General features: G+C 31.2%; 2 protein-coding genes across 14 annotated transcripts; both read left to right on the top strand.

Moving 5' to 3' along the window:
* Positions 1 to 3,625: 3,625 nt before the first annotated feature.
* LOC111295992 (putative disease resistance protein At1g61310) lies at positions 3,626 to 7,227 on the top strand. 2 transcript variants are annotated; one of them, XM_089769046.1, is made up of 4 exons: positions 3,626 to 5,595; positions 5,972 to 6,136; positions 6,249 to 6,485; positions 6,612 to 7,227. In XM_089769046.1, exon 1 carries the CDS (start codon positions 4,478 to 4,480, stop codon positions 5,273 to 5,275), a length of 798 nt encoding a protein of 265 aa, XP_089625172.1. In that variant the 5' UTR covers positions 3,626 to 4,477; the 3' UTR covers positions 5,276 to 5,595; positions 5,972 to 6,136; positions 6,249 to 6,485; positions 6,612 to 7,227. The 2 variants fall into 2 exon arrangements, with proteins under 2 accessions (XP_089625172.1, XP_089625173.1); XM_089769047.1 differs by having other exon boundaries at positions 3,667 to 5,595; positions 5,977 to 6,136; positions 6,612 to 7,086.
* A 2,463-nt stretch (positions 7,228 to 9,690) lies between these two features.
* Positions 9,691 to 23,818, top strand: LOC111295981 (disease resistance protein At4g27190-like). 12 transcript variants are annotated; one of them, XM_089769037.1, is made up of 14 exons: positions 9,756 to 9,811; positions 9,898 to 9,987; positions 11,199 to 11,314; positions 11,726 to 11,815; positions 11,918 to 14,801; positions 15,586 to 16,098; positions 19,061 to 19,576; positions 20,594 to 21,367; positions 21,524 to 21,589; positions 22,152 to 22,211; positions 22,302 to 22,417; positions 22,772 to 22,883; positions 22,996 to 23,199; positions 23,316 to 23,818. In XM_089769037.1, exons 5-10 carry the CDS (start codon positions 11,970 to 11,972, stop codon positions 22,158 to 22,160), a joined length of 4,710 nt encoding a protein of 1,569 aa, XP_089625163.1. In that variant the 5' UTR covers positions 9,756 to 9,811; positions 9,898 to 9,987; positions 11,199 to 11,314; positions 11,726 to 11,815; positions 11,918 to 11,969; the 3' UTR covers positions 22,161 to 22,211; positions 22,302 to 22,417; positions 22,772 to 22,883; positions 22,996 to 23,199; positions 23,316 to 23,818. The 12 variants fall into 12 exon arrangements, with proteins under 12 accessions (XP_089625166.1, XP_089625161.1, XP_089625167.1 ...); XM_089769038.1 differs by having other exon boundaries at positions 11,703 to 11,815; XM_089769040.1 differs by having other exon boundaries at positions 9,691 to 9,987; positions 22,788 to 22,883.
* Positions 23,819 to 24,199: the final 381 nt, after the last annotated feature.

The following is a 24,199-nucleotide window of genomic DNA, read 5'->3' as shown; positions in this document are numbered from 1 at the left end:
AACACCATCTGAACTTAATATGTTACCATTATAATCCATAAATGTCATATTTTTGCTGAGAAATTTAAAGAACGAGATGATTGGCAAAGAAACAACAAGATAAGTAATTAGCAGAATTCAGAAACTTACTACAAATAAAAAAATGTTGCGGAAAAAAAAATAAGAAAATAATTTACCCATAAGGACCCCCTTTGATTCCTTTCATGTACCATTCGAGTACATGATGCAACAAAACACTGTTGTAGCATCTAGGGTTCCATATGCAAAAGTTGTACCTCAAGAAATCACTCAAATATTATTTTGGGGAATTCCGGCATTCCATTATACCTGGTCGCTAACAGCTAGAAGATGTAACTATAGTAGCATTAATATAGCTATGCAGAGAAGACAAGGATAACCTCACCTAACAGCTAAACGAACCAACAAAAAGAGAAACGATAAACTAGAGAGACAGATAGAAAGTAGACTAACCGCAGATCTTATCTGTCAAACCAAGAGCCAGGCACAAATCAGGAGACTGTCTATACTCACTTGCAATTACCAAAAGACCAAAAAGCTCATCCGCATCATAAGCAGAAATCAAAATGTAGGTGACTATCAGCTGCAAGAAACCATATGCCATCACACCATTCTGGTACTTTTGCGTTCTTTCTTTCCAATCATCTGCCAACTTCAAAACATCTTCATTTACATGGGGTTCAATCTGGAGCGGAAATGTCCTTAACTGCTCCATCAATAGAATGCAACTCGTTCTTACTTCTCCTGAGGCTTCCCTAATAAATTCATCCCGAGTTCTTTTTCTTTTTAGGAGCATGCCCTGACTTTGAATGATAAAAGGTCGATAATGCATCCAAAACAAGTTTTGCAGGATCGGGAGACAATTGAAGAGCGTCAGAAATTTCACTGCGCATTAAATCGTGATCCTCCACATGCTCACATAGAAAAAGTATTAAACCCTTCGCATCCATACCGGTGCTATAAGATTGTAGGTCAATCCTTGCCTCTGAAGGAACAACGCCATCCAATTGAAAATTTTCTAATTGACATCGGTCAATCTTTACTTGAGCATGATGAATACTACTTTCCGTACGGTTAGAGAATCAACTTATGAACATAAATTTAACAAGTGAATTTTTAGTGTCAAAAGAATAGAAAACCAACAAAGATATACTTGCCAAACTCTAAGCACGCACGGTACCATTATGCTGCAAATTATTGTAATTACAAACAAATACATTCAACAATAACAAAAAGTTGCTGAGGAAGGGAGGATTAAACATTGAATTATTATCTTGGTCGATAAAAAGAACTAAAAAGGTAATAACAAGAAAAAAAAAAAAAAGAGATTTTAGCTGGGGCGGCCTTGTCAACTGCTCCAGGTGAAGTGAGCTGTTCCAAGCTCCTGTTATTGGCAATTGAACACCCATCTCGCCAATTAAATGAGTTTGTGTCTACAGAGAAAGCATTGGAGTCCCACAAACTACAAGCAACAGCTTGATCAGCATTGGAGTCCCACAAACTACAAGCAACAGCATTGGAGTCCCACAAACTATAGGCATTCAGAAGGTGTGCAGGAGGGAACTTGTCGGCAAGATCAAATGCACAAATATATGCAATAGCCTCAAGCCGCAGATTATTTTTATGAGGTCCTCGATAAGGACTGCCAAATGCAACCAAATTTTGCAGTTCTGATCAAAATGCCATAAAATACTGTTACTGAAAGAAATGCACCACCTCAACTTGCTAATAACTATTACCTCAACTTATTATAGACAAGAGCATAGAGCACTTATCAAAATCAAAGAATTTTGCAGAGTTCATTTCCGAAGCCACTGATGCTTTAGCTTCCAATAACCAGCTACTATAGAAATGAGAGCGGGAGAATTCTGAACAACTAAATATATAACCATATTGATCTGCCAATCCCTTTTATTTACCATTCGAATACATGCTGCAACCACGCAACTGCTGTAGCATGTCAAGTTTTTATGCGAAAATTTTATAGTAGGGGAGAGCAGTCGAATCTTATTTGGGAAACTCCTGCTGTATATCAAGCATTATGCTAGAGAGGTGTAACTGTTGGGAAACATCAGGCTAGAATCTGACCTTTAATTCTCAAATATAGCTAATATTCCAAATATTGGTTGGCTCAAGAAATAATCTAGCCCAGCAATCCCTCGTCTAATGTCTTCTACTTTTGTTTTCCATTTCTTAAGGAGTATGACATGTTGGAATAGGAAATTATGTTTACAACTTATATGGGTGTCTAATATATATCTACAAATATCTCGAATTTCAAATTTGAAGGCAAAATCATAAGTTCAGCATATTTTTATTTGATTTCATGCACATACAAATTAACAATAACAATAGAATGGGACAAAAATAATCAGAAATGTTTTTTAAAATTTGATATTTTTTAAAAAAATTTATGTGAAATTGTGAATAATAAAAATATTTTTTTCATAAATTTAAAAAATTTACAAACATTCAAATTCATAATTTTTTACAATTTTATGAATTTATGAATTCATAAATCTATAAGATTAATGGTGCAAGGAAAAAGTAAAAAATAATTTGCTAAAAGTTAACAACTATTATATATTTTTGTAATAAAAAATTAATTGCATCAAGAAATTTTGAATGTAAATAGAAGTTCTTAACTCCAATATAAATGTGAATGAAACACCTAACTCCAATTTTAATAAAAATTTGATGTGAATTTTGAAAATGTATTTATCATGTGATTGTTAAAACTTGGGATGATGATATATATATTTTTATTTATAAAATGAACATAGCTCATAAAAATATTTTAATTTAAAATCAAGATTTTTAAGTCCTGTTGAAAGTTTCTTATCGTACTGATGGAGTGATATTAAAGTAGTGCCAACACCAAGGAATTTAATGTAATTTACTCAAAAATAATACTTGACCGACAGAAACCATTTGCCACAGCCCACAGCACACAATCGAGACCTAGGGACAGCACAATGAAGCCAGATGGCTGTGCTTTAGTTGTCCTTTAGTTTGTCGTCATGTTCCCATTTCTTTACGTTTGGGCTTTTCATGCTCTTTTGCTGAAAACACGCAATTCTTTGATTTTCATGACCCATTGAGTTGGTCTTTCGGTTTGCCATTATGAATCATAATCCTTTCCTTTAATATCGTTTTTTGATGCTCTTCTGCAGAAAAGACGCAATTCTTTTATTCTCATGATTCGGTTTATTCGAATGAATCATAAAATTAATTTTAATGAAATTAAAAATAATAATAAAATTAATTATTATAATGATGAAATTAAATATTATAATAAATTTAAAATTAAATATAAAATGTATATTTAAATATAAAAATAATGATGAATGTAATAAAAAATATTAAATATATCAAATTAGAATTTGAGTATAATTGAAGTTATATTATATATTTAATATTTGTAAAATTAATAATTTATTAAAATTGTTTTTGTATATAAAAAATCAAAGTAAAAAAAACAAAAACAAAATTTAAATTATAGATGTAATAAGGATATTATAATTATGAAAGTATAAATGTAAAGACAAAATAAAAAGTAAAAAGTAAACAATAAAGATAATATTGTTCATGAGCATCACGGTGAGCCACTGCGCATGTTATGCTCCAGTTCTGATTACGGGAAATGGTGCGATTAAAATGCTCCATCGTGCTATTGGCAAGTTTACCGAACATCTTTCTGAAATGAAGCCTTAGTTGGTCCTTCAGTTTGTCATCATAACCCTTTGCTTTAATAGTCTCGGCTTTTCATACTCTTTCGCAGAAACCACGCAATTCTTTGAATTTCTGTTCTCTCAATTACCATCCCTTAAACTCTTCCAACTGCTGAATCCTCAAGCTTTATGCACCAAGAAAAGGAAATAGAATTCTTCAATATTTTCCCGTAGGTTCTCTTCTCTTTAGGCATCGTACTCAAAGTGAGGAGAGGAAGAAGCTCTAGCCGACCAATCTTTTGATATCTAAGAGAAGAACAAAGTTATGTTTGTTTAAACCCATTTCCACTGCTTTCATCTCTGATTATTTGATTTCTATAACTTTTTTTGGGTTTTGAATATTGCTGTTTTTATTGTTTTGGCTTTTGTCAGTCAGCGTTCTTCCTTCTTGTTTTATTGTTTGTTCTGCTTCATATCATCAATTTCCGACCAATTCCAAAAAAACAAAAAAAGAAAAGAAAAAAATTATATATGGAGGCTTGTATTTCATTGTTGGATCCATTCTTAGCTCTCTTGCTGGGAAAGCGGCGGAGAACACAGTTGATCCTATTGCACGACAACTTAGTTACTTGTACAAGCATAAGGGCAAGTTACAAAACCTCAGGGATCAACTTCAAAAAGTGAAGGATGCGAGAGAAAGAGTGCAAGAGGATGGTAATGCGGCTAAGAGACAGGGAGAGGAGATATTTAGCTACGTGGATGAGTGGTTGTCTAAGGTCAATGGGAAGATGTGTGACGTGGATGAGTGGTTGACTAAGGTCAATGGGAATATCTGTAACGAGGCTGCTGCGCAATTGGATGAGGATGAAGAGAAAGTAAAGCAGGGGTGTTTCGTTGGGTTGTGTCCTAATTTTAAGTATTGTTATCAACTCTGTAGAAAAGCTGAGAAAGAGTTTAACACCATTGCTGAACTCTTGAAAGATAACGACCGATTTGATGGAGTATCCCACCGACCTGCTCCAGAAGGGATAGCTATTAGACCTGCCAAAGAGTACGAGGCCTTTGAGTCAAGAAAGGGTGCTTTGGATGCGGTCATGGAGGCGCTTAAAGATGCTAATTTGAGCATAATTGGTGTTTACGGGACGTGCGGTGTGGGTAAAACTACCCTAGTCAAACAAGTTGCTAGACAAGCCAAGGATGAAAATTTGTTTGATGAGGTGGTCATGGCAGCCGTAACCCGGAGTTTTGACATCAAGAAAATTCAAGATCTGATTGTAGATCAATTGAGTGTGGAGTTTACAAAGCAGAGTGACCCCAGAAGAGCAGGCGAACTACGGAACAGACTAAAGAATTTCAAGAAGGTTCTTGTCATTTTGGATGATATTTGGGAGAAATTGGATATGGAGGCTCTAGGAATTCCTTACGGAGGTGAACACCAAGGATGCAAGATCTTACTGATGTCTAGAGAGCTCAATATTTTATCTTTGATGCTTTCGCTGAAAAACATTCGAATTGAAATATTGGAAGAAGAAGAAGCATGGAACCTGTATAAGAAGAAGGCTGGTGATATTGTTCTAAGCCACTGACTTGCATATTACGGCAATTGAAGTGGCCAAATAATGTGCTGGATTGCCGATTGCCATTGTAACAGTTGGGAAGCTATGAAAAATAAGAAGAATTTGTTTGAATGGAAGACTGCTTTGCAAGAACTAAGCCTCTAAAACACATTCCTTTCTCCGATCAAAACCAACAATGATTTTTGGCCTAATATTGTTCATCAAAGAATAATTTTTCAGTAATTTTCCTTTTCACCTTCACTAATATTGTTCATTATGATTTCATAATCCAGTCAACATAGTCGAGAATTCTGAAGATCAGCTCAATCCTTCAACCGCAAAGAAACAGAGTAAGCCAAAAATTCTTTCTATGCATCTTGAGACCATATGGCTTTTGTTGTACTCATCTAATGCAAAGGTTTTTCTTTCCTTGAGTAATGGGTGGCAGAAGGTTTTTTTGTTCTTCCTTAACGTTGCATATGTTAATTTGTTTTGATTGTTAATTGTCATATTACTAAACGGTAGTGCTGCCATACTATTCTATCTCTAAAGACAAGTTTAATCGTGTTGCATTTGATCAACCTGTAAATGGTCACAGCTTGTATCTTTTAGGCTTTTTTGTTTCTATGATAACTAATTTTAGCTTGCCATGTATTATTTGATCAACCTCAGAAGTGATAACTTATGTAGGACTTTTCTATTTTTAATGATCTGGGTATTGTGAAGTTAAGGATGACAACAATTCTGAAGTCAGAGGATGAGAAATATTCTGAAGTGGCAAAATGACAAGGGTTCTGGAGTTGGGGATCACATACTTATTTTGAACTAGACGATGAGGGGACTTTTTCAATGGTGAATTTCAAGGATTTGCCACTCTCCCTTTTTGAGAAGGTACAAACTATTTCATGTTGAAACTTGAAACAAAACTCAATTCAGATTTATTTTGCCGGTTTAAATTGATGGTTTTTGTTTGGGCTGGCTGATGGTTTGTGTTTGTTTACAGGTGATTTTCTGCTGCATTGAACCAATGGCAAATTCTTGAGTCCATTGGATGCCCCAAGGTGTGCCGTGCCTACAACAGCTTGTGAATGGGCAGTTTATCCATCCTGACTGTAACATGTTCCATTCTACTTGACTGTCGTGCCGAGTCCGTACGTCCTTGTGGAATTTTTTGTAGCCCTATTATGTTTTATTAGTGGCGGAGTTCGGAGGCATGATTTGATGCATCATGGTGCACAAGGTTAGTAGTTTTCTTTGGCCTTGGGCAATTTAAGTGCTTATATGTTAATTATCTCCTGATCCCCCCCCCCCCCCCCCCGCCTTGATCTGTGATTGACATTTTTATCAATGTGAATTGTGAATAAAGCATTCAACTGTCAAGGAGGTGGATGGTACGGGGAAATTGGGCAGAGCGAATGCTCCTCCCCGATTTCTGATATGGTGAGGGCTAACGCCACCTAATCCTACTGATTGAATGGAAGAATGGGAAAGAATCCAATCGGCACTGAATGTTTACAAAGTATTTGTCTCACGTCAAGTGAAGAAGCTGGTTCTTTTCAAACTTAGCAGAAGCTTACTAGTTTCATTTTTCGTTAATTGAAAACATATACAAGTCAAACACTTGCAGGAAGGCCCAATGGTTGAGAACTCGTAGAAATGGAGCAGTTTTTTCTCATTTTCATTTTGGACATTTTCTGTTAGCATTGACATAAACAGAACAACCTGCAGCAAGGATCTTGGTCCTTTGAAAACACTATAGACCAAGAGTTGCCAACTATAAGGAACAGAAGATCATTGTTCAAGTACAATGGTTTTTATTTACAACAGACATCAGTTTTAAAGTTGGATTTTTCAGTTATTTTCTTGAAAGAGTCTTAGGCTTCAAATCTTATAAGAGGTGTCTTATTTTCGTTTTAAACACTGATAAGCAACTATGGGAATTTAAGTTAATGAAGTTAATTTATTCTATTTGCAGCGGGAAATGGCTGCTCAAATTTCTATCATCGATAAAAACCAGTTTTAGTACCAATTTGATGTCGCAATGAACCTGGAATTTACTAGTAGGGAGTTAACATATTCAAATGAAGAAGAAAATTTACTTGTTTATTCGGTTTGTGTTTATTAAAGGATTTAGAAGGAAAGAAACTGTTCATTTGTTTCGTTTCAGTTTACGCAGTGGATAGATCTTAGGCTTGAATCTCAGTACAGATAATACTACCTCATCCATCTGACAAGCCTTGAAAACTAGTAGCCCAACAAAAGACCATAAATGTGGCTAAAATAATGTATTAGAAAAGAGCTAAATATATGCTACTATTGGTGAACCATTTAAGAGAAAAATAGTAACTCAAACCCAATACCAACAAACATATACGCTACTATTTCCATTGTTGTATCCATTCCTGGCTCTGTTGTTGGCAAAGCGGCGGAGTACACAGTTGATCCCACTGCACGACTAGTTAGTTACTTGTTCAAGTAAACGAGCAAGCTTCAAAACCTCAGGGATCAGCGTCAAAAACTGGAGGATTCAAGAGAAAGAGTGCAAGAGGCTGTTAATGACATGGAACTTGATTTGTCAAAACGCAGACACAAAAACATAGCGTGTCCCCAAACACCCACAGTAGAATCACGTATTAGAATAATATATTCCATATGGACATGCATTTCTAACAATCAAAATTAAGAACCATATAATGACAATTTCTATTTGTCAATACCAGAGCAAAGCAATATAATGCAATTTTAAACATAATATTATAATATGACACCAAAAAAAAAATGATAGCATAAAATTTTGCTAAAAATTATATATAATTTTAATAAAAATCAAAAAAATATTTTGTGTTTAATATGTTAATGATAATATTTATATTTTTCACCTTTTAAGACATGAATAAATAGACACGGATACGAGAATTTTTTAGCCTAACAAATAGTCGAAAAATTTAGGCAAAAAAACGTGACTGAACTGGATTCTGCAGTGTGGAAGTAATTAAGTTACAAGTTGATTCTAAAGATATATATATTTATAGATATGGGCATTGAAAGTTGTAAATCCCAGTTTTTAAAAGGGGAATTTCACTTATAATTTTTTATACTGGAATATTATAATTAGTCAATCATAATTAAAAAATATGCAAAAATCTATCATTTTAAAAAAATGAGTTTTACATAATTTTTTTAACGAGTTTTACATAAATATAAATTATAATTAATTAATTATAATTAAATAATTGTAGGTGAAAATTTTCCAATTTAAAAAGAACTTAAGAACTTTTTAACTAAATTTCAGTTAAAATTCACCAATTGAATTCTTTTAAGCGTCATACACAGAGGACATGCCAAAAACATGTTGCAAATAAGATTTACCATGTTTCAATAAATAAAATTATTTATTAATACTTTTGAATATAATTTTACTCATAAATAATATATTATATTAATAAAAATATTATAATATATTAATAAAAATATTATATTAATTATTCAATATTAAGACACTATATTAATAAATAATTTATTAATTAATATTATTATAATTATTAATAAATATTATAATTTATTAATAAAATAATATAAAATAATAAATATTTTTATTTTTAAATATTTTTTATATTAACATAATATTTTAATATTAAATATTATTATTAAAATATTAATATTTTTTATATCAAACTTCTCCTCATACTTTTCCCTCTTAAAATCTTAGCTCTCTGATTTTGATTTTTTGTGAGCCGAAGACAGGTGTAGAGACACTAGAGATTTTGATTCCTCTCATGTAAATGCATGTTACCAAGCTCAAGGAAGTACTTCCTTGAGTATTGCCAAACCTACCATGATTTTCATATTTGTTGGAAACTAAACGCTTCTTGCTATTTTCCTGGATGTTATGTTGACTTGCATTTACTGGACTGCCTTTTCTGCTCAAATCTCTTGGTGACCTTCGAGGTTTTAAGCAATTTGTTGTGAAATCATTGTTTTCACATCGAATATTTTTATAATAAAAAATATTTTTTTCATCGATTTAAAGAATTTACAAATACTCAAATTTATAATTTTTTTATAAATTTATGATTTTATAAATCTGTAGGATTTTAAAATGATGCAATGAAGAAGTGAAAAATAATTTGCTAGAAAAGTTAAAAACATTAAATGCAGGAAGAAATTTTGAATGTAAACGAAACTCTCAACTTCAATTCTAACAGAAATTTGATGTGATTGTAAAACCTTTGGATGATGATATATATTTTTATGTCCTGCTGAAATTTTCTTAATTATTAAACCAGGGAAATTGAGAACCGTATATTTGTCATATGGATGGCGTGATGTCATCATATTGGTGCTTAACCACAAAGACTATGCTATAATTTACTCAATAATAATACTTTCCCGACAGAAACCATGTGCCACAGCCCACATGTGCACGATCGAGACCTAGGGACCGCACAATGTAGACGAGCTAGCTGTGCTGTAGTTGTCGTTTAGTTTGCCACAATGTCCCATTTCTTTACTAGTCTCCACCTTTCATGCTCTCTTGCAGAAAACACGCAATTCTCAGTTTTCATTGTCCGTTCTCTCAACTGTTTCTACTGCTGAATCCTCAAGCTTTATTCACCAAAACAGAAAAATAATTCCTCAAAATTTTCCTGTAGGCTTTCGGCTCTTTTGATATTAGTACTCAAAGTAAGGATTGGAAGAAGCTGTAGCCGATCTATCTTTTGATATCTAAGACAAGGACAGGGGTATGTTTGTTTAAACCCATTTCCACCGCTTTCATCTCTGATTATTTGATTTATATTATTGTTATTTTTTTGGTTTTGAATATTGCTGCTTTTGTTGTTTTGAGTTTTGTCAGTGAGCCTTCTTCCCTGTTGTTTTATTGTTTTTTTTTTTGCTTCATTTCATCAATTTCCTACCAATTAAAAAAAAAAGGAAATCACATAATTTATTTTAAATTTCATGATTAAAATTAATAATATAATTACAACATAAACGTAACGTATATATACGCAAATCAATAGTTTGTTTTGCATATTTTATTTTAAATCACATGATAATTGATAATATATAATATAAGAGATTATATAATTTATTCTAAATAAAATATTAATATGTAAATATATCATAATAATTCAAAATATATAATTTATTTTAAATCATATTATAAATTATAAAAAGTTTTCAAGTAAACATAACATGTATAATTTATACTAGTTTCATATTAAAAATATATATTAATTTGATATTTTTAATAACTTTATTGAGTTATCATCATTTATGTTATATTTATTATTTTATTAAATTAATGTTTTTAATTAAAATTATCCTTTTCTCAATTATTTGGGGTTAGTTTTTCGGGTCTTTTCAATTTTAAATTATTTCAATTTTGGTTAATTTTGGATTCATGTTAATCTAGATTTGAGTTAATTTGAGTTCGAATTATTTTTAATTTGGAGCTAAATCAAGTGGAGTTGGTGAGGTTTTTGGTTTGGATTAAAAAAATATTTAAATTAATTTTATTTAAAGAAATTAAATTTAATTAGGTAATTTAAAAAATTTCTGGGTTTATTTACAATAAAATAAAAAATCATGAACTTATTAACATGTAATAAAAGAAGATTAAGGGTATATATTTATTTTGTATAAAAATATTAAATCAAAAGGAAAAAAAACGTAAAAAAGGCATGTTGGTTTAGTTATATTACTTGTTATCCCATTAAAAAAGGGGTATTTTTGGCATAACATAAATTGCATGTGATGCATCTCTCCGTTTTAACTCCAATTCTAACATAACCTCGCCGTGGGATCCATTTGTCATTTGTAGGTGTTAAAACTTTGGGGATGATGTAAATTTATCATACTAATGAAGTGACGTTGTATTAGTGCTAAATGTCAAGGACTTTAGTGTAATTTACTAAAAACATTCTTTTCCGACAAAAACCATGTCCCACAGGCTGCATACGCACAATTGAAGACCCAGGGGCGGGCATTGGAGGCCAGCAGGTTGTTCTTTTCATGTAATAGTCTCGGCTGTTCATGCTCTCACACAATTATTGGTTTTGATTAAAGGTGGAGGCGACAGATCCTTTTCATAATTTAAAAATCAATAAAAGACAAATTTTATATTAAAATAATAATTAGTTTTTATTTAAAACAGTTTAAAATAAAAGAAAAAACCGTTTTTGGAAATAGTAACAATGGTGAAAAAGCCCACTAAACCTCCTTTCTTCTGGTGGGATTTTTGAGTTGTGGTGAGATTTATTTTGTACAATCATATAATATTTTTTGTTTTTTATATGCTTTGTTCAGTGCGATTAGAAAAAAAAATTGTATTTTAAATACTCTTTTGCAGAAAATACGCAATTCTGAGTTTTGATTCTCGGTTCTCTCAGCTACCAGCCCTTAAACTCTTTAAACTGTTGAATCCTCGAGCTTTATTCACCAAAAAAGAAAAAAGAATTCCTTAAAATTTTTTTGTAGGTTCTCTTCTCTTTTGGCTTCACTACTCAACGTGAGGATAGGAAGAAGCTGTAGCCGACCAATCTTTTGATATCTAAGACAACGACAGAGGTATGTTTGTTTAAACCCATTTCCGCTGTTTTCATCTCTGATTATTTGATTTGTATTTTTTTTTATTTTGGATTTTGAATATTACTGTTCTTATTGTTTTAGGTTTTGTTAGTGAGCGTTCTTCCAATTCAAAAGAAAAAAGAAAAAAAAATATATGGAGGCTTGTATTTCGATTGTTGGATCCATTCTTGGCTCTCTTGCTAGGAAAGCGGCGGAGTACACAGTTGATCCCATTGCACGACAAGTTAGTTACTTGTTCAAGCATAAGAGCAAGTTTCAAAACCTCAGGGATCAACTTCAAAAACTAAATGATGCAAGACAAAGAGTAAAAGAGGCTGTTAATGCGGCTAACAGACAGGGAGAGGAGATATTTGACGATGTGAATTCGTGGTTGACTAAGGTCAATGGGATCTGTGACGAGGCTGCTGCGCAATTGGATGGGGATGAAAGGAAAGCAAAGCAGAGGTGTTTCGTTGGGTTGTGTCCTAATTTTAAGTCTCGTTACCAACTCAGTAGAAAAGCTGAGAAAGAGGCCAACACCATTGCTGAACTCCTGAAAGATAAAGACCGATTGGATGGAGTTTCCTACAAACCTGCTTCAGAAGGGACAGCTACCAGAGCTGTCAAAGAGTACGAGGCCTTTGAGTCAAGAAAGGGAGTTTTAGATGCCGTCATGACGGCGCTTAAGGATGCGAATTTGAGCATAATTGGTGTTTACGGAATGGGCGGGTTGGGTAAAACTACCCTAGTCAAACAAGTTGCTAGACAAGCCAAGGATGAAAATTTGTTTGATGAGGTGGTCCTGACAGCCGTAACCCAGAGTTATGACATCAAGGAAATTCAAGATCGGATTGCAGATGAATTGGGTCTGACGTTTGAAAAGCAGAGTGACACCGGGAGAGCAGGCAAACTACGTGACAGACTAAAGAGAATCAGGAAGGTTCTTGTCATCTTGGATGATATTTGGGAGAAATTGGATATGGAGTCTCTAGGAATTCCTTACGAAGGTGAACACCAAGGATGTAAGATCTTACTGACGTCTAGAGAGCACGATGCTTTATCTTTGATGGGTTCGCTGAGTAACATTTCATTTCAAATATTGAAAGAAGAAGAAGCATGGAATCTGTTTAAGAAGAAGGCTGGTGATATTGTCCAAAGCCCCGACTTGCATGCTACGGCAATTGAAGTAGCCAAAGAATGTGCTGGATTGCCGATCGCCATTGTAACAGTTGGGGAAGCTATGAAAAATAAGAAGAATTTGTCTGATTGGAAGTATGCTTTGAATGAACTAAGAAATCCCTCTAAAAGAAACTTCAAGGGGATACCAGCAGGTGCATATTCAGCTATAGAGTTGAGTTACAAATTTTTAGAAGATGAGGAACATCAACCAACTTTCCTACTCTGTAGCATAATGGGTCATGATGCTGCCATCGAGGACTTGCTGAAATTTGGCATTGGTCTGGGTTTATTTCATGGAGTTAACACAATTGAAGAAACACGATATAAAGTATCTGCATTGGTTAGCAACCTCAAAAGATCTTCTTTGTTACTTGATGGTTCTACCTTTGAGCGCTTTGATATGCATGATGTTGTTCGTGATGTTGCCATATCGATCGCATCAAGGGACCACCATTGGCTTGCCAGGGATGATGAATTCAAAGAGTTGTCAAATGAGGAAACAATGAGAAATTGCGAACTGATCTGCTTGCAGTATGCTAAGGTTTGTGAGCTTCCTGATCATGATCAGTTGGATTGTCCAAAGCTTACCTTTTTCTCTTTGGATAGTGAGGATTCTTCTTTGAAAATTTCAGACAACTTCTTCAGGGGAATGCAAAAACTCAGAGTCTTAGATTTTGCCAAAATGTATTTTCCATCCTTGCCTTTGTCATTTTGTTTCCTAAAAAATCTTCGTACTTTATGTTTTTCAGCAAGCATGTTAAAAGATATAGTCGTCATTGGAGAGTTGAAGAATTTAGAAATCCTTAGCCTCCGTAAATCGGAAATTGCTGTGCTACCGGGGGAAATAGGACAATTGATCAAGCTAAAATTGCTAGATTTGAGTCATTGTTCCAGTCTTGAAGTAATATCACCAAATGTCTTGTCTCGTTTATCCAAATTAGAAGAATTATGCCTACTTGATAGCTTTGATAGATGGGAGGTTGAGGGACATGAGAAGCCAAGAACCAATGCTAGCCTTGCTGAGTTGCAACATTTGCCTCATTTGACAACTTTGGAAGTCGACATTCCTATTGTGCAAGCTATGCCAAAAGAATTGTTTTCTGAAAAGTTGGAAAGATACAGAATTTCCATTGGAGAGAAGTGGAGGCGGAATTATAAGCCAAAAACCTCGAGAGAGTTGAATCTCAAGTTGAATAAAAGTATTCATTTGGACGATAGTGGGGTTAAAACGTTGTTGAGAAAAACCGCAACTCTACATCTGGATGCAGTGAAAGATGCCATGGACATGCTTTGTGATCCAGATACTGAAGGTTTCCCACATTTAAAACATCTTGATGTCCGCAATGATTCAGAGGTTAAATATCTCATTAACTCCATGGAGTTGGCTTCTTGTAAAGCATTTCCTCTTTTGGAGACATTGTTTCTTTATGAACTGAACAATTTGGAGGCCATATATTATGGTCAACTCCAAGCTGAATGTTTTGGTCAATTAAGAAAGATAGAAGTAGCAGATTGTAATATGTTGAAGAATTTGTTCTCATTCGCCTTAGCCAGAAAGCTCGGCCACCTTGAAGAGATTGGTGTATCTAATTGCAAGAATTTCACAGAGTTAATTGTAGAAAAGAGGGAGGAAGAGATTGGTGATGATGACATTTTAGAATTCAGCCAATTACGCTCTTTAAGGTTAGAAAATCTACCGAGTTTCATTGGCTTGTTTAACTCGGAAGAAAAGCTTTCCTCGTCTCAACAAGGAAGAGTTCAATCAATTGATGGAAGTTCAACTGCCACATCGCTTTTTGACCGAAAGGTATTTATGTCAATATATTTCTTCTTTTCGTTAAATTCTCACTTCCAACATATTTCCTTTTGATCTCGTTTTTGTTCCTTTTTCTTAAACTAGATTTTCTATTTAATATGTGAATGTTATAATTAAGATAAAGAGCAAATATATTATTGTAGGTGAGTCTTCAATTTTGTCATTATTACTGTCCTTTCAATTTTAGTGATTTTTAAATCAAAATTAATGAAAATAAAATATATCATAAAATATTCTATTAATATATTTAAAATAAGTATTCAATAAAGCATAAAAAAAGTTTTTTAAACTCAAATCTTATCCAGAAGGATTAAATTATTTTATTAATAAATATTATAGTTTTGTTAAATATTAATTTTGAATATGTTTGCAATATTAAAATATTAATAATAAAATTTTGTTATTTTAATAAAATAATAATTAAATGAGTGAGTTGAGTCAGCCTTGGAAGGGAGACTTGATAGGCCAACACCTCTGAAACTTAAAACTCCAATTCACTTTCATGACATGCGTGTTATATAATGAACTTTAAGAATTGATATTATATATATAGATCGTCAATTGCGCTTTATTTTTGGGGTTAGGAGTCAATAACTCATGCTCAAAATTTAATGACTTAATTGGCTTTATGTAGTTGCAAATTCAAGTAAATATTTAATTTTTGTTTAATAATCTCCTTGAAAATTGTAGTCAATATTAGAAATCATTATTAATTTTTTTTAATATTTGAATAATAAAAAATTGTTGATTATCAAATATTTTTCTTTATTTGCAGGTCGTGTTCCCATGCTTAAAGGAGTTGCAGTTAGATTCAATCATAGTTGAAAAATTATGGCATGATCAACTTTCAGTAACGACTTTTGGTGTTGGAAATTTAACTAAGTTGATGATTAATAGATGTCATAATTTGAAGAATCTATTTACTTCTTCTATGGTTGAAAGCTTCGTGCAACTGAAATCACTTTATATTAGGAGATGTAATGAAATTGAAGAGGTAATAACAGTGACAGGAGGATTACTGGAAGAAGAAAGGATAAGGAAAATGGTATTTCCTAAACTAGACTTCTTGGGGCTCGAGAATCTTCCCAATCTCAAAAGATTTTGCTTTGGAAATCCAAATGAATTCCTTTCTCTAAAGGAACGAAGGATAGCTGAATGTCCAATTTTGAACACATTTCATTCTGATTCTACAAGTGTGGGTATAATTGTTGGAAATGAAGCAGGAAAGAGTAGCATCTCAATGGTGAACCCTTGCACTGATGTACCAAAATATCTATTCGATGAAAAGGTATTTTTTTAATGCTTTTCTCCATTTTTTTAACATAAAATTTTTATTTCATACATTGTTGGTAGAGTTTTTAAATTTAACAAGTGTAGTTAAAATATTATCATATGTTTTTTATTATATTAATTTTTTAAAAATATATCCTAATGAGTTATTTAGCAATCATCTAAATTTGTTGGTGTGGAATTTAAATTTATTATCAGTAGTGTTTTAGATTGTAATTTCCCTATTAACTTAACTTGAAAACAAAGTGATGAAGTATATATGTTAATATATTGCAAGACCAGAATGTATATCTGAAGGTGATTTTTTTCCCATCTTTTATGTTATTTTCTTCAAGTCTTATAATTCTCCTTTTCATATATAGATTTTTTTCTCACAAACATTATAACATTTTATAGTCATCCAAAGAGATATTCTATCATTGTAGACTTAAAATTTTAAAATTGAAAGTCTTAATTATTTGAATTATAGAGGGCATCGTCGAAACTGAAAATGTAAAGGGTCAGGCTGCATATGATTTTTTAAGCTTCAGCTTAATTAGGGCTGATTAAATTATTTTATTAAAAATATTATATTTTTGTTAAATTTTGTTTTTATATGTTTAAAATATTAATAATAGAAAAGTTTATTATTTTAATAATAAAATATTAGTTAAATGAGTGAGTTTTTTGTCAATAAAATAAATGAGTGAGTTGTCGACTTCTTATTAGCTTTAAAAACAGAACTTAATAGGTTTAATTGATGAACACCTCTAATAATAAAACTTTAAAACTCTTACTTTTAAAGTCATGACTTGAGTGATATAATGAAATTATTGATATTATATATTATTATAGATCTAAAATTGCACTTTTTTTTGGATTAAGAGTTAATAACTAATACATAAAATTTAATGATTGACTTTATTTATTGCACTTCAAGCCAATATTTGACTTTTTTCTAATTATTTCATGGAAGATTATAATCATTGTACGAAGTTAATTATTTCAACCAAAAGGCTTTCAACAATCCATTTTATAAATATTTTAGATTTTGGAGGAAGATGGGGGTCTATGTGCCACCCTAACCTTCATTTAAAATGTACTTTTTTATTTTTTATTTGGTTTTAATTTTATTAGATAAATTTTATAAGAAAAATAATAGATGTAAAAATTACGAAACAATTTGTATCTAATAGGTTTTAATTCACTTCGATTCAATATAGATACGTTGTTTTAAAAATTTTGAGAACAAATTGAGATTTTTTTTTAAAAATCGAGATTTGTTCAAAGGTTATTTTAAAATGTTTTATCTTGTCTAAGATATATATAAAATTATATTTTTATTATTAATTTAATGTTATATTTATATATTTATTATATTAGTAAAATTATTATTTAATATCTTAATTTAATAAATTTACAACTCTTTTATTTGGCTTTTTTTCTTTTTTTGCCAATAACCCTTTTCAAAAAAAATTTTTAATAAAAAAAATTTCATACAAAAAAAAGATAATTGATGTAGGGATGACAAAACAAATTCAATGGATTTTGATTTCTTCCAATCCAATAGGTATATTATATTTTAAAATTGAAATTAGGTCGGAATTTTTTCTAAATCGGATAAGGGTAGGAAACGGATTTGGGATGTTCCATCTCATCTTCGGTATATATTAAAAATATATGTTTTATTATTTAATTAATTTTATATTTATATATTTATATTAATAAAATTATTAGTTAATATTTTATTTTAATAAGCTATTATATTTATACATAATTAAGATATAATTTATGAACAGTATACTAAGTTAAAATTATCGAATTAATTTTGATTAATTTGGAATGGATGCGAGTTATACATATATGTGATAGGTTAAGATCATTTATCAATTAATGATAACTTAATGTCTAGTCGAAATTGAAGTAGAGTTGAATTATTTTATTATTATATTTATACATAATTAAGATATAATTTATACTAAAAAATAAAATATTTATGAATATTATACTAAGTTAAAATTATTGAATTATTATTTTTTAATTTGGATTGGATGCAAATTATGTATATATGTGATAGGTTGGCATTAGATATCAATTAATGATAACTCAATGTCTGATTGAAATCAAAGTGGAAATAAATTATTAAAAATTTGAGTTAAGAGTCAAGGTGTGTATAAACACAACCTGACTCAACCTCTTTTCTATCATTAAAAGATAGTGTCCATGCATCTTTCATTAATTTGACTATTTTTTTTGCTTGGGCCATTTTTTTAGTTTTAACTTTTTTTTAATTGTCTATTTTAACATTTTTTATCTATGCTTTGGAAGATAAATTAACAGTAGAATTGTTTAGGTAGCAATCCTATTTAGAATTTTTTTTTATCCTTCGATTCTTTTTTTTTTTTCATATTTTAAATAAAATAAATTTTGTAAGAAATTGGATCAATAGATGTTAAAATAATTTGTATTTAATAGATTTTGATTAACCAATTTAATAGGGATGGTTTTTCTTTTTTGAATTTCGAGGTCACGTTAGAGATAAATTTAAAATGTTTTCCTTTTTTAAGTTTTAGATTTTTTTTTAAGTTTTTAAATTATCTATTTTAATATTTTTAACTATATTTGAAAAACTGAATTTGTATTTGATTTGTTAACAAGTTCTGTAAATAAAGTAAAGATATTATCTCCAAATTAATTAATAAATTATTATAAATCATTGTTTTTATTAAGAAGTTATAAAAAATTATATTCATTGATTTATTAAATTTATTTAACTATAAATAAAAAAAAATTTAGATCTACAAGAAAGTGTGGGTATATTGCTAGTATAATTAAAGATGACGGAGTTGTAAAAATATAGAGTCAATGGCAATAATATATTATTTCTTTCTGTCATATCAATGTTGGAAATCATTATTAATTCTTTTTAATATTTGAATAATAAGGAATTGTTGATCGTCAAACTTTACTTTTATTTGCAGGTTGTGTTCCCAGGCTTAAAGCAATTGTGTCTACGCTCAATCCCAGCGAAAAAACTATGGCATGAGCAACTTTCAGTAACTTCTTTTGGTGTTCAAAATTTAACAAATTTGGAAGTGTACGCATGCTATTATTTGAAGAATATATTTACTTCTGCTATGGTTGAAAGCTTTGTGCAACTGAAAACACTTAATATTGTAGAATGTGATGAACTTGAAGAGATAATAATAGTGACGGAAGGATTAGTAGAAGAAGAAGAAAGGATGAGGAAAATGGTGTTTCCTAAATTAGACCGCTTGAAGCTTAGTGTTCTTCCCAAGCTCAAAAGATTTGGCTTTGGAAATCCAATTGAATTCCCTTCTCTAACATATCTGTACATAGAAGGATGTCCTATTTTGAATACAGTCCATTTTGATTCTACAAGTGTGGGAACAACTGTTGGAAATGAAGCAGAAAACAGCAGCATCTCAATGGAGAACCTCCACTCGGATATCTCAAAATATCTATTCAGTGAAAAGGTATTTTTTTAATGTCTCCCTCCATGGCTCCAATATAAACTTAAAATTTGTTTCAAATAATTAAACTCAATTACAAATTGATAGGTAAAACTATATGTTTAATAGAAATAGCACCTAATTATTAATTACATCATTCGGTTTTAAGAATTTATTTTTGATTTCAATAATCTAATAGAGGGTAAACTACTTATATAACTACTTATATTACTAATTGCTAATGAGATTCCTAGCTCCTAAACCATAAAGAGTGATATTAAATGCATCCTTTTTTTTGCTCTTCTTATGCTTTTTTTTTTCAAATCTTTTTTAAAATAAAATTACTTAATTACTCTTTTTCATAAGTTTCCTAATATTTATATCCAATAAGTTATACAATATTTCAAACATTTATTTTCAAAAATTTATAAAAATATATAATTAAATAATTTTACTTAAGGAAATTTTAAAAAATAGGGTATAAAGTAAAAAATAAGGGTGTATTTAACACCCCTCAATCCTAAATCTTAAATAATCTTTGGATCAAAATTTTAAAAAATAGATTGACGTGTTTTGAAAAAAAATAAAATAAAAAAGCATTTAATGGCAACATAATAAATATTAAAAAGAAAAGTATGTAAACTATTAATATATTTGTAAGAATAAAATACAATAATTTGTTTACCAAGATAGAATATATAATTTTATAGTATAACTTTGGATTAATCTATAATTTAATTAGAGAGGTACCTTTAAACTTCAATAATCAGATTTTGTTTTTTTTTTTAAATGTATACTTTACTAGTTTTTCAATAAAGTTATATGCATTAAAAGATTCTTTGAATTCTAAATTTTTGTAAAAGTTAAGTTAGTACCATATAGGCATACATGATTCAGTAAAAAAAAAAAAAGGTTCACTACTTATATTAAAGATATACTTTTTTAAATTTCTCTTTTTATTCCACCATATTACAATCGTTCATTTTGATCCCTTTCAACAACTCATCCTCCGTCCCATTAACACTTGCATGAATTGTGCAGTTGGCATTCCCAAATCTACAGCAACTTCACCTCGGATGGGATGATGGGATGAAAGAGAGATTGCATGGCCTACGACTTGCATCGGACTACTTTTGCAAACTAAAAGTTCTCGGACTTGTAGGGTTTCCTCAACAATTAGCCATATTCCCATCTTTCCTGTTCCAATTACTATCCTTACCCAATCTCGAAAGCCTTCGAATAGAAGATTGTTACTTTGAAGAGTTGGTATTCCAAAGTGAAGGAGTTGGTGGTGAGGAAGGATTCCAAAATCTAAGGATTTTACTTGTGGAAGAGTGTCCCAAATTAAAAAGTAATTTAGTTCCATCCTCAGTATGTTTCCAGAATCTGATGACTCTTACAGTATATGGATGTGATGGGATCATAAAATTAGTTACACATTCAACAGCCAAAAGCCTAGTGCAGCTCAGAGAAATGAGGATACGGTGTTGTAAAAAGATAGAAGAAATAGTAGAAGGTAGCGATGGGGATCGTGATGAAGTGAAGGATGAAATCATTTTCCCCAAACTCAACCTTTTGGAACTGAGTGTGCTATCAAATCTAGAAAGCTTCTGCTCATCAGGGAATCATACCTTTGGATTCCCATCCTTAGCAACCGTACTTGTGCATAAATGCCCAAAGATGAAGATGTTCTCTAAGGGAGGGTTAAACGCTCCGATGTTGCACAAAGTACGAGCATATGAGTGGGAAGATGAAGGGGATTGGATTTGGGAAGGAAGCCTTAATAGCACCATACGAAAACTGTTCACGGAAAGGGTATGTTTTTTCAAATTTCTTTGATTATCATCGAAAAAGAAAATTTGTGGTTGGGAGCGTTGATGACGACTCCATTGTAAATCAAAATTAATTCATCTTTTCGCCTTCATGACCAATTAAAATTAATTGTTGTTGGTGATTATTATATATATGTAGAATCCCATGGAGGAAATGCAGTATTCTATAGAAGATCAAGGCAATCCTTCAATTTCTAACGCACAAGTAAGCCAAATTTCATTCTATAAATCTTCAGATACCATTCATAATAATATAGCTTTTGTTTCTTTCAACTCAAATGCTTTACTTTTCCTCATCAATCAAGTAGGAGTTTGATGCCTCCTTCCTAGTTTATATTTCTCTTATCATTATAATATTATGTAATTTTTAAACAGTTTTTCCTTTTTATTTTCATCAGGATTTATATTTAATTTACTCTTTTTAGGATATTCTAGAGCAACTGAAATAGATCATTGGATTTTCTTTTTAAAATACTTTTGCTTTTCAGTAATAATATTCTTTATGGTTAGAGAATGTTTAAATTTATAATAAAATAAAATAAGAAGAGGGATTATGGTGATGATCTTCAAATGGCAAGCGTGGCAAGGTAGGAAATTGTTGAAAATGTGTATTTGAGACGTATGACTCTTGTTTCTTCATTTGAAATCAGAATGGCTTTGTTATCATTCATTATGATACTGATTCTTCAAAGAGTAACAAAAGTAATTTTCCAGTAATTTTCTTTTCACCTTCACTAATATTTGTTCATTATGATTTCATAATCCAGTCAACATAGTCGAGAATTCTGAAGAAGATCAGCTCAATCCTTCAACTGCCAAGAAACATAGTAAGCCAAAAAGTCTTTCCATGCATCTTGAGACAGTATAGCTTATGTAGTACTTATCTAATGCAAATGATTTTTCTTTCCTTGAATAAGGTAAGTTCTTCATTTGAAGGTGTTTTCTTCGTCTCAAGTGCAGAAGTGCAAGGGTTCTAATTCCTATTTCCTTCACGGCCAGCATTTATGTGCCATGGCAGAGTGAAGTAAACAATGTATGTATTTTGAGACATCATTATTGATACCTCATCGTTTGAAATCAAATGGTTATAGATTTCTTTATTATAATACAAGGGTTCTTTAAAATGAAATAATGGTACTCTTTTTTTTCGTTTCTTTTGATTGTCAATTATCATATTACTAAAGGGCAGTGCTGCCAAGCTATTCTGTCTCTAAAGACAAGTTTAGTCATGCTGCATTTGATCAACCTGTAAATGGTTGCAGCTTCTTTCTTTTAGTCTTTTATGTTTCTATGGTGACTAATTATAGCTTGCCATTTATTTGAACAACCTTGGAAGAAATAACATATGTACTACTTTTCTATTTTTAATGATCTGGGTGTTGAGAAGTTATGGATGACAACAGTTCTGAAGTCAGAGGATAAGGAGAAATATTATGAAGTTCAGGATCACATACTTATTTTGAGATTTCAAGGATTTGCGACTCTCCCTTTTTGGGAAGGTACAAACTATTTCACGTTGAAACTTGAAAGAAAGCTCAATTCATATTTATTCTGGAGGCTCAAATTGATGGTTTTTGTTTGGGCTGGCTGATGGTTTGTGTTTGTTTACAGGTGATTTTCTGCTGCATTGAACCAATGGCAAATTCTTGAGTCCATTGGGTGCCCCAAGGTGTGCTGTGCCTACAACATTTTGTGAATGGGCAATTTATCCATCCTGATATAACCTGTTCCATTCTACTCGACCCTTGTGCTGAGTTCCATGCTACCTTAGTGGCACTGTTCAGAAGCATGATTTGATGGCTCATGGTGAACAAGGTTAGTCGTTTGCTTTGGCCTTGGGCAATTTTTGTGCTTATATATTAATTATCAATTGATTTTTCCACCCAGATCTGTGATTGACATTTTTTATCATCAATGTGAATTGTAAATAGAGCATTCAATGTCAAGGAGGCAGATGGTACAGGAAAATTGGGCATAATGAATACCCCTCCTAGTTTTCTCATACGATGAGGGCTAATGCCAATTAATCCTACTGATTGAATGGAAGAATGGGAAAGAATCCAATCGCCATTGAAGGTTTATAAAGTATTTGCCTCATGTCAAGTGAAGAAGCTGGTCCTTTTCAAACTTTAGCAAAGGCTTACTAGTTTCATTTCATTAATTGAAAACATATACAAGTCAAAACACTTGCAGAAAGCCCAATGACTGACAACTCATTGGGATGGAGCAGTTATTTCTGATTTTCATTTAGGACATTTTCTATCAGCATTGACATAAACAGAACAACCTATAGCAAGGATCTTGGTCCTCTGAATACACTATAAGCCAAGAGTTTCCAAGTATAAGAAACAGAGGGTCGTTGTTCAAGTACAATGATTTTTATCTATAATAAGCATCAATTTTAAAGTTGGATTTTTTAGTTCTTTTCTTGAAAGAGTCTTGGCTTCAAATCTTATAAGAAGTGCCTTATATTCGTTTAAACACTGGTAAGTAACTATGAGAATTTAAGTTAAATTAAGTTACTTTTTTCTATTTGCAATGAAATGGGGAAAAGTAAAACCATTGTTGATTAACTTAAAATAAACATTATTTGATGATTATATTAGAAAATTTTTGCAAATCATCAAGGTAAAGCTAATAGATCAAATAAATTAATTAATAACTTAATTGAGAGATAAGATCCAAAATTTAACTCTTATCTTTAATTTTCTTTTATATTATTGTTTGTATCAAAATTCTAATTAAATTAAACAGCAAATTAAAAATTGAAATAACTTCTAATTTTTATTGTTAGCATAATCTACCACTTTAATCC

The sequence above is a fragment of the Durio zibethinus genome, chromosome 12 (assembly GCF_047325235.1).
Source record: "Durio zibethinus cultivar Kanyao isolate XHJ-2024 chromosome 12, ASM4732523v1, whole genome shotgun sequence".
Taxonomy (NCBI): domain Eukaryota; kingdom Viridiplantae; phylum Streptophyta; class Magnoliopsida; order Malvales; family Malvaceae; genus Durio; species Durio zibethinus.
The sequence above is the reverse complement of the archived record's forward strand: the minus strand, read 5'-3'. Positions and strand labels throughout refer to the sequence as shown.

Bases quoted from the DNA above. Each gene is read 5' to 3' on its own strand.
- LOC111295992 (XM_089769046.1), top strand. From the start codon at position 4,478: ATGTGTGACGTGGATGAGTGGTTGACTAAGGTCAATGGGAATATCTGT.
- LOC111295981 (XM_089769040.1), top strand. From the start codon at position 11,970: ATGGAGGCTTGTATTTCGATTGTTGGATCCATTCTTGGCTCTCTTGCT. The intron at 14,802-15,585 runs GTATTTATGTCA...CTTTATTTGCAG, and splicing joins CATCGCTTTTTGACCGAAAG to GTCGTGTTCCCATGCTTAAA. The intron at 19,577-20,593 runs GTATTTTTTTAA...TGAATTGTGCAG, and splicing joins AATATCTATTCAGTGAAAAG to TTGGCATTCCCAAATCTACA.